At 40.1% G+C, this 10,793-nt stretch overlaps 1 protein-coding gene across 1 annotated transcript; it reads left to right on the top strand.

The window, feature by feature from the left end:
• The first annotated feature begins 4,938 nt into the window (after window positions 1–4,938).
• asb8 (ankyrin repeat and SOCS box containing 8) lies at window positions 4,939–9,600 on the top strand. The gene is made up of 4 exons (XM_085260483.1): window positions 4,939–5,072; window positions 5,958–6,134; window positions 6,229–6,333; window positions 6,996–9,600. Exons 2-4 carry the CDS (start codon window positions 6,006–6,008, stop codon window positions 7,629–7,631), a joined length of 870 nt encoding a protein of 289 aa, XP_085116609.1. The 5' UTR covers window positions 4,939–5,072; window positions 5,958–6,005; the 3' UTR covers window positions 7,632–9,600.
• Window positions 9,601–10,793: the final 1,193 nt, after the last annotated feature.

Below are 10,793 nucleotides of genomic sequence, written 5' to 3'. Positions count from 1 at the left end.
ACATATGTTTTCTTTTAGTGTATCAAGCTGTTAATAGAACTACAGACTGAATATCCTGCATCTCTGATCATTTGTTACATTGTTTATTTTAATTTTATTGTTTTTAAAACATTTAAAGTCAAAAAGAGCAGACAACATTTTTCCAGTCTTCCACTGTGAAATTGTGTGTATTGCAGCTTCAGTCTTCTCTTCTCAGCTGACAGAAGTGTGGTCTTCTGCTGCTGTAGCACATCTGCTTCAAGGTCCAATGTGTTCAGAGAGGCTCTTCCGCATACTTCTGTTGTAGCAAGTGGTTATTTGAGTGACTATTTGCTCGAAGCTGGCTGGCCAATCTGCCACCAACAAGGTATTTTGACACAGACCTGCCACATGGTGAATATCATTTTATCAGACCATTCTCAGTAAATGGCTGTAGGGGGAAATCCCAGTGGATCAGACATTTTGTTGGTCTCAGTTCCACCATCAGGCCAGGGTCTTTCTGTGTGGAGTTTGCATGTTCTTCCCGTGTTTGCGTGGGTTCTCTCCAGGTACTCCGGCTTCCTCACAAATTCCAAAGACATGCAGTTAGTGGGAATAGGTTAATTGGTAACTCTAAATTGCCCATAGGTGTGAATATGAGTGTGAATGGTTGTCTCTTTCTTAGCCCTGCAGCAAACTAGCGACCTGTCCAGAGTGTACCCTGCCTCTCGCTCTGAGACAGCTTGGATAGGCTTCAGCCCCCTCCCCAACAAGGATAAGCGGAAGAGAATGGATTCATGCATTTCAGCTGGTACAGGGTCTAGATTTTTCACTGCAATGCCACAGGTGGTGTTAATAAGTATTGTGTCACTCCATAAAAATTTTTCACTGCCTCCCCCCTGAATGACAAATTTCATTTGGCTTCATGCACTCTTATGATGATTCATAATTGCTGGAAAACAACAAAAATAAATAAAATTAGCACATATCTTGTGGGGGAGCTTTCCTCCTGCTGTAGAGCCTTGCCCCCTAAGCTGCCCACCTTGTACAAACTAATTGCTTGTTTGTCTAAAAGCCTCTTATAGCCTTTATTTTCTTAGGAGATAATGATACAATAAATAATTTTTAAGTGTTTTTGTCAATAATTTCTTGATTCTGTTTACGTATAGGGGATTTTGACATATTTTTCTGAAGAGGTATGTACCACCCTGCCTAGACATTTTGCTCCCCCCCATGTGAAATTTTCTAGATCCGCCGCTGACGTATGGCCTATATGTGGTTCGGCTACCCATTTTTAGGCGCGTATGCTGAGAGTTGATGTCGGCATGGGACTATCAGGTTCAGGATTAGGTTAAACCTTAGGGATAAAGTAAGAAGATGATAAAAACTTCTTATCCTTAGCTAGTACTCTCCTGATCATCGGAGTCCAACTCCCCACCTCCTCTGCCGCTGTTTCTGCTAGCTGAGCCCCTAACATGGACATAAACTGAAAGAATCCGTGGCACGCCGGTGGTAGCCTGCCGTGCCGTCATACATGCTTTTATTGGGATAAGTGAGTACACTTGGCGAGGACGTGGAGTTCTGCCAGGCCCCGTAAACGTCGGTGTTCAGAGAAAATGTCAGGTTATACCAAATTACTGCGGACAGTCAGCGTCTATGGAACGCCAGGACTGCCATAATGAATTAATTAAATACACCATTAAATAATTAATTAAATGTGGCAATAATTAATTAAAATTGGAATTAATTAATTAAATAAATAGTTATGACACATGTAATTAATTAATTATTGACACATTTAATTATTTATTTATGTATTTCACATTTTAATTAATTATTGACACATGTAATTAATTAATTATTGACACATTTAATTAATTATTTATGTATTTCACATTTTAATTAATTATTGACACATTTAATTAATTATTGACACATTTAATTAATTATTTAATGATATATTTATTTATTTCATTTTGGCAGTCCTGACGCCTGGCTCTCGTCATGAAATAATTTTATCTGTCAGCCTCACCCATCAAACTCAGGGGGCGGGGTTAACGCTGCCCATGCAGCTTCTCTAACATTTGATTGGTTGCCGTGCAAAGTAAGTCAAAACAGGTCGATCCTAGAAAATCGATTGCTTGTGTAGACTTGGGGCAGCCAGTTATCCCAGAATGCAGATCAAATCACAGGCAGCAATGGTGGTGGTGTAGTTTTAAAATACCCCGTTTTTCTGTCACCAGCTACACTTTTAACAGTGTTTTAGCCGCGAATGTCGCGACGTATGTCTGGTCAGGTTGTCAACATAGAACATGTTTGCAAAAGTGCTCAGATGTTTTCAGAGATTTCACTAGCTCTGCTAACAGTTAGCATGCAGAGTGCACCGAGGGGGTTACGTTAACCGGTTTGTTTACATATTCCACTCTCCGTGTTCCACATGTTGCATTCGCAGATTCTCATTTTCACCGAACGATCGTCTCTTTCCGCCTGATCTTGTGTCTCTGTGCTTCTGTAACATAAAGAACGAGCTGACATTTTTCTCACGAAACCAGCGATCAGCTCAACAGACCCTCAGTTTACCTGCATGCATCCTCCTCCTCATCTGTCAGCTGTTTAACACCTGCTGCTAATTCAAGAAACACGCCTAGTTACCTGGTGATAGTCACAGTTTAACTGGGCAGCCGGTGCTCGATATAACGCAATGTCAGCGCATTTTTCTGCACAAGATAAGTAAATATAGTGTTTTCCCCGAGCGCAGAGCTGCTGGAGCTCGTTTCCTTACAGAGCACTTTATAGGCGAACAGCTTTATCAGCGGCTGATGTCCAATCACCGGCACACAGCTTTCAAACCTCAGCTGAGTTTTAGCTCTCAGTGGTTAAACGCTGGACTTCATTCACTCAGGTTCTGTCTGTCGGGTCACGTTTACTTCGCTGTTTTATTTACAACTGAGCAAATCGGTTTGGCTGAGGTTAAAGTTACGTTTCATAACTGCATAGTTTCACAGACGTTTAATGGTTCACTGGCACATGTGTTGGACTGAACTATCATCTAAATATCATCTGTTTTTTAATAGTTATTCAACTGTATTCTAAGCACCAGCTGTCTGTTAGAATGTGATTTTTTTTCTCTCTCTGTTGGCAGACGTATAAAAATGCGCAGGAAAATCTGACATGCATGGCGAACTTCACCGACGATATTTAGGGAGGAATAAACACACATCAAACATAAATGAACCATTTGTCTGTCTCCATAATTGAGAGAATTTTCTCTTCTTATGTCAACACTCTCTCTCTTTTTTTTTGCTTTTTTTTTGCTTTTTCGGTCATGTTATGTTTACCTGTCAAAGGCTTGTTACAAACTATGAAACACATTGTGCAGACTTCTGGATGTTAGAAGAAAACTAATACTGCTCATGAATGAGACTAAAGGCAGGAAGGTGTCCTTTAAAACTAAACATGTTAATAGGACCTCCCTATTTATATCATAGTTTATGATATAGCACGTGTATTTCAGTAATAGCCTGCTGAGGCCACTATACGTGCTGGCCTCATATCAAATGTGAAGGCAGACTGAGTCTATGTTTGACGTTTTTTATATCTAATCTTCCTTTTCAAACATTTAAACAGCAGCGAGTCTGCAGCTGAGGGAATACAAATTCAAATTGTCGGAACAGGTTTGCTCGTTTCTTGGATTCATTTGGTGATTTATTAAATGTATAACTGTTATTCTAATCTGCTGCTGAGTCTCTTACACTTTTCTTTATGCTGTATATTTTCACGTCTCTGGAATAGTTGGCAGTTAGATAGTCAGCTGGGAAACTTTGTGTTAACTCATGGAGCTGAGGATATCGTGGATATGCTGACCTCGCTGCGTGGTGTACAGAGCGAGGTCAGCATGATTAATATTCACAATAAAAATATTAGCCGAACATCATGAAGTCTGTATGTGTTTCATAGTGTCGAACAACCTTTGTACAGTTAAAGCCAGCAGTTACTACATGACGGAAACACCAACGTTATCTCTTTTATGTGTTTATACACAGGTCACGCTGATTACTGAACAAAAACCCAAAGATCAGATGTTAAACAGATTTATTTGCTCTCTCTCCTCCTTAAACATCTTTTTAATGTTAGTTATAATTCAGAATTGGCGACTGAAACACGTAGGACACATAAGAACATCAGGAAATAAAACATCGATAAATATAACCTCAGTAAAAGAAGTCAGCGGGGGTTACTACAGCTGTGTACCGGGGCCTGCGCTTTGTCGGTGGGATTGCTTGCGAGGCGAGCGGGTCTATCCCACGCTTTGCCCTTTGCCGTGAGACTGGGCAGACATCTCCGAAATCATCGAAACACTTTTGCAAAGAGGCTGTATCTTGACAAACCGACCAGACACATGAAGATTAAACCACTACATTCTCGGCTAAAAAAATATTAAAACGGTATTTGGTAACACACAAACAGGGTTTTTCAAAGCTCAGTTCTGTTAGCTTCCACATGCCGGTTGTTGTGTGCTAGAAACAATGGCCACCAGGCCAAAGCAATGGTTTTGACTCGATCAGCGTTAACCCCGCCCCCTGAGTTTGATGGGTGAGGCTGACAGATAAAATTATTTCATGATGAGAGCCAGGCGTCAGGACTGCCAAAATGAAATAAATAAATATATCATTAAATAATTAATTAAATGTGTCAATAATTAATGAAATGTGTCAATAATTAATTAAAATGTGAAATACATAAATAATTAATTAAATGTGTCAATAATTAATTAATTAAATGTGTCAATAATTAATTAAAATGTGAAATACATAAATAATTAATTAAATGTGTCAATAATTAATTAATTACATGTGTCATGACTATTTATTTAATTAATTAATTCCAATTTTAATTAATTATTGCCACATTTAATTAATTATTTAATGGTGTATTTAATTAATTCATTATGGCAGTCCTGGCGTTCCATAAGCGTCCACTCTGCCCGCGTTTAAATACCGAGGTTCGAGACAGAGGGCGTGGCCCTAGTGGTGACGTTTCGTGTTTATGTGAAAGCTAGCAGCGGTCGGTCTATACAGTAACCTGCCAGACCTTCAAGCCGTGGACTGTAAACGGTATGGGTTTTCACCAGCATTGTTTAATTCTTGTTGATTCGTGCGAGCTGTGTTGGAAGGCGAGTTTACAAGTAGTTGGTAATTATGTCAGCGGTTTTTCTCCGTCTGTGAGTGTCGTTTGTTCCTGCATCTCGAAGCTAACATTACCTCACAGCTAGCTAGCCTAGCTAGCAGGATAGTGGGAAGTGTAGCCGGGTATGATTGTTTTTCTTTTGCCTATAAACGCCTCCGGTCGGCGCGAAGTAACCCTTGTGGTTTCTACGTCAACGTTAAAGCTTTTACTTGATTGTAAACCTTGTGTCATTGTTGCAGACTTTGTTTATTTTTGCAGAGTGAGCTAAGGCTAGCTGTGTGTGTCAGTCATTTGTTAAAAGCAGCGGCGATAGCTGCATATATATATATATATATATATATATATATATATATATATATATATATATATATATATATTAGCTGACAAGTGGGTCGTATCTACTTCAGTTAGGTAGCAACAGCAAAATAAAGTTGGGTGTCATCTCCCTGATTACAGCTGAGCCTTGCACCATCTAGATTATACGGCAAGACATCGTGTCCAACCCAAACAGATAATAGTCGGGAAAGATAATTTTGAATATTAATTTTGGTATTTTAACAAAGCTGTGTGAAATTTCGGTCTTTAGTTAAACAATTTCTAACACATTCTGTATGTAAACTGAAAATATTTTGTATTTATAGCAAGCATATAACTCATCAAACCAAAGCACTGGTATACTGAATAAAACAGGTCTGCGTGCATACTTAGGCACGATAAACTGTGAAATGTCTGTTTTATATTCTGTTGACTTATTTAAGATTCACTGTGTCTTAGAAGTTGTAATCAAGCAATTTTTAAAAACTGTGTTTCAGTGTGCCATAGCGTCACCCCTGCCTGGGTGCAATGCTCTTCTGTTACACATGAGCTCTACTATGTGGTACATCATGCAAAGCATTCAGAGTAAATATTCCCTGTCTGAGCGGCTCATCCGAACAATTGCAGCCATTCGCTCATTCCCGCACGACAATGTGGAGGATCTTATCCGTAAGGTAGGCTTGCTTATCTTCCAGTCAAAGTGACGTAAACAATCCCCTGTAGTGTCATGAGTGTAATGTTGATATTGTTATTTCCTGGCTGATTAAGGGTGCTGATGTGAATCGGATGCATGGCACTCTCAAACCCCTGCACTGTGCCTGTATGGTTGCTGATGCTGACTGTGTGGAGCTGCTGCTGGAGAAGGGGGCAGAGGTATGTTACAGCTGCACACGGAAGTTTTTCATATTCACTTTAGATTTATTCGGCACCTTTAAAGGTTTTGGCCTTAAGGCGGGTAAGTATGCATGCAAACACAGTCAGTGTAAGTGTGAGCAGGACAAAGGTTAAAAGCTTTCTAAATGTAAAGAAGACACCTAGCATTGTTTACACTGAAGGATTCATGTTGAGTCATGATCTGAAACCACTGGCTGTCTGGAAAGATAGGGAAATTGTATCAGTTTATTTTAGTAGTACTGTGTACATGTGGTGGGGATATGGGAGAATTTAAAGGGTTAATCGTTACAATTATTTGATGGAAACTATCCTCTGTAAATTGAGTTTTACTTTCAGGTCTCACAGCATTCACATTCATTCCCTGTTTCTTTAGATGATCACTGAGCAGTTTTCATTTGGACTATTTGGTAGACTGTCGTTCTTTTGTTTTTGATATAATTTAATGGTGCAAACAATTTCTGAATCATCTGGTTATTCCATTTCACCCTCCTTTTACATCTGTGCTGCAACACATGAGCCAAAATATCTGGCAGGCGTTGAGACGCCTACACAGTCACTTCTCAGGGCACCCTGCAGCTTTGTGCTATTTAATTAAGTCTTGTTGGCATAAGACTGCTCATTATACTGAATTTTCTCATCAGGTAAATGCTTTGGATGGCTATAATCGTACAGCACTGCACTATGCAGCAGAGAAGGATGAGAGCTGTGTGGAGCTGCTGTTGGAATATGGAGCCCAGCCAAATGCCCTGGATGGCAATAAAGACACTCCTCTTCACTGGGCCGCCTTCAAAGATAATCCTGAGTGTGTAAGGGCCCTGCTGGAGAGCGGGGCCTGTCCCAATGCCCGTGACTATAACAATGACACACCTCTTAGCTGGGCAGCAATGAAAGGCAACCTTGAAAGTGTCAAAGTGCTATTAGACTATGGAGCGCAGGTCCATGTAACTAACCTGAAGGGCCAGACCCCTATCTCCCGGCTGGTGGCCCTGTTGGCCCGAGGCCTGGGCACTGAACAAGAGGAAGAGTGTTTGGAGCTACTGTGTCGAGCAGCAGGGAGGTTTGAGATTCGACGGGCCGACGGCACCCTTCCCAGGGAGCTGAGTAAAGATCCCCAGCTGCTGGCGAGGCTGACCAACATGGTGGCTCAGGCGCCCACGCTTCGCTCTCTGGCACGCTGTGCAGTACGGCAAAGTCTCGGAGTGCAATTCCTCCCCACGGCTGTCAAAGAGCTTCCTTTACCAGAGACTATCAAAGACTATCTGCTGTTGAGAGACTGAAAATGAAGCTGTTTCTTCAGACCTCACTGGCTCATTATTAAAGAGCTCATCACACTGCATTGCACACTGCAAGGAAGTGTCTCCACGGTATTAAAGAGTTGTCCAACCTTTCTGCAATTTATTACAATATATGTGATAGGAGGAATGATGAACTTAATGTATTTTTCCTTTACAAAAAATCTAAATAAGCAGTGAGTGAACTGCAGATGAATATATTTTCATTTGTAGAATCAAGTTGGCACCAGTGCATTCTCCTCATGCGTTGAGTATCTCAAAGCCTGTTTTAAGGAAATCTTTCCCACTTTCTTTGCAGAAAGAAAGTATAACATCAGGTTTATTCAGCTCCATCATAGTAACGGTGTATGTATGTGCATCTAATCATCCAGCTGTTTTGGTTCATGAATAGTCAGAAATTAAAGTTATTATCTTGCCTGCTAAATTCACAGGAAGTATGAATGTTACTTTTTAAAATGTAAATATAATTTAAAAGAGTTTGCCACAGACAATGAGGAAAGTCATAAATTACAGAATGAGTATATGCTCGTTATACCTTTTTAGAGTGAAACAAACAGTTGATGAATGAGCACTCATGTCCTGTATTTGTAATAGAGTGTGTCGTGTGAAGGTGGTTTATATGTTGGCGTTGGAGTGGTCATCTTTCTCTCTGACACCCTGAAGAGCTCATGCTGCAGTCATTTTTGATATACCAATAGAAGTAAACACATCAGATTTAAAGAAAGCAGAGTGTGGGGGTTAACACAGCAAGAACGTCCTGGATCACTGGATGGCTGGTGCGAAGTTTTCATGTTCTCCCCATGCCTGCGTGGGTTTTCTCTGGGTTACTCCAGGTTACTCCCACGCTCTGAGAACATGCATGTTAGGTTAACTAGAGAATTGGCTGTGAGTGTTCGTTTTTCTCTGTGTTAGCTCTGTGGCAGACTGGCGGCCTGTTGGGGTTGCACCGTTCTTTTTGTCCTGTGACTGCTGGGATGGATAGCCCCACCCCACCAAAAAAAAAAGTGAGGCTCAAAAATGGATAGAAGAAAACACTTGAGCAGATTAGAAATTATGCCAGATGGCAGCAGTTTTATTTATGTCGATGCAGCAGAAGGTTGGTAACTATTACTGGTTTCACATGATGTGCCAGGCACACTAACTTTGCCTCCATAGTCTTTGGAAGTTCTTCTGCTCTGATAGCAAGTCTGCAGTCTTGTGATTTAGTATTTATTTGGTCTATATTTTAATAAAATGAAATAAAAAGTTGCAGTTCCAGTTGCCAATAAGGAATAAAGTTGTTGTTTTTTTGTTTTGTTTTTATTATCAGTGGAAGTTTTCAGTCTTAACTTGCAAAAGTTTGTGTTTCAAGGGTGCTCGCTGGTCCAACATTTTGCAGGATATTTGAAAGTGACTTTATTTTAAATTGTTACGTATTAGGACCATGATATGGCATGATGACTAAGTTTGTGTCTTTGAAGGATTCACTAACTTGCAATTTGTTAAAGCACTTGTCTACAATCTGACAATTTCTGTGCTTGATTATGTTTGCCTTTCTACAAATGTGTAAAAGTTAACCTCTAGATCATGTCTTGTGTACACCAGCAAAGGTGCTTTTTTTCTTCTTTGTAAACATACTGCAAGTAAATGCCTTTATATTCCAGCTCACTCTTTTCTCTCTGCTCTTCACAAAAATCACACATTGATAGCTCATATATATCAAGTCACAATTAATTACATCTAATAGAGAATACTTGATGTCTATACCTGTTATTGACTGCGCTGTGATTGTTTTACAATATGCATATACAACACAGGTTATATCTAATAACAAACTGTTACAGTAAGCACTGTCACTGATGACCAAACATTCACAGTGACAGCGTTTTAAAACACGAGCCATGATGTTTTTTTAAAACTTTGTTCCTGCTTCTGGCATGTCAAATATCTTTCATTAAAGAGACCATATACCAAGTGCAATTATTAAAGCTCAGTGCATGGCTACAGGCTACCATGAACTGAACATAACATAACATGTAGCTTTGTCAAAATATACACTCATGTGTTACTTTCTTTAGATGCATCTTGCTAGTACTGGGTTGGACCCCTTTTTTACTTCCAGAGCTTCTTTAATTCTTCATAACAAGGTTCGACAGCTGGAAACATTTTTAAGAAATTTTGGGCCATATTGACATGACGACATGACATAGTTGTGCAGATTTGGGGGCCACAGGTCCACCATGTGAAGCACCCGATCCACCACATCCCAAGCGTGCTCTAGTGAACTCATTGTCATTGTACAAGAAACCAGTTTGAGATGATTTGAGCTTTGTAACATGGTGCATTTTTCAGCTGCAAGCAGCCACCAAAGATAGCTACACTGTGGTTATGAAGGGACGGACATGTTCAGCAATAACACTCAGACTGTGGCATTTAAATGATGCTTAGTTGTTACTACGTGGTCCAAAGTGTGCCAAGAAAATATCCCTTCACCATTACACCACCGGCAGACAGTTACACGGCAGGATAGATCCGTGCTTTCATGTTGTTTTTTTATTCTGACCCTATGCTCATCAGACCAGAAAGCGTTTTTCGAATCCTTTGTGCTTTGTTTTAGGCAAGCTTCACTTTCCTGTTCTCAGCTGTCAGGAGTAGCATACGGTGTGGTCTGCTGCTGCTGTAGCCCTTATGCTTTGTGGTTCCATGTTCAGAGATGCTCTTTTGCATACCTTGGTTTTAAGGAGTGGTTATTTGAGTTACTGTTCCCTTCCTATTAGGTCTAAGCAGTCCAACTATTCTCCTTTCCCATTCTCATGTGCATTTTGGACTTCATCAGGTCGTCTTCATCTCTAATTGCCAAAATGCATTGAGTTGTTGCCATGTAATTGGCTGATATTTGTGTTAATGTACAGTTGAAAAGTGTACCTAATAAAGTGACCAGTGGGTGTATAACCTAAATTCAGAAGTAATATTCATGATCTGCTGCATCTAACATATTCTCTCAAGGGCATGAATAATAAAAAATAAGAGTTTTAGTACACATGTTGGAGTGGCTCACAGCGGCTACAGCGAGCAGTTCAGAGGAAACGGATAATATATTTATACTTAGTATTTGTGAAGTAATTTCTAATTGTAGTGCAAAAAAATGGCCAGAGTATCGATGGAGTT

The sequence above is a fragment of the Mchenga conophoros genome, linkage group LG20 (assembly GCF_057382185.1).
Source record: "Mchenga conophoros isolate Kocher_MC1m ecotype Shallow Benthic linkage group LG20, M_conophoros_male_GT1.1, whole genome shotgun sequence".
Lineage (NCBI taxonomy): Eukaryota > Metazoa > Chordata > Actinopteri > Cichliformes > Cichlidae > Mchenga > Mchenga conophoros.
The sequence above is the reverse complement of the archived record's forward strand: the minus strand, read 5'-3'. Positions and strand labels throughout refer to the sequence as shown.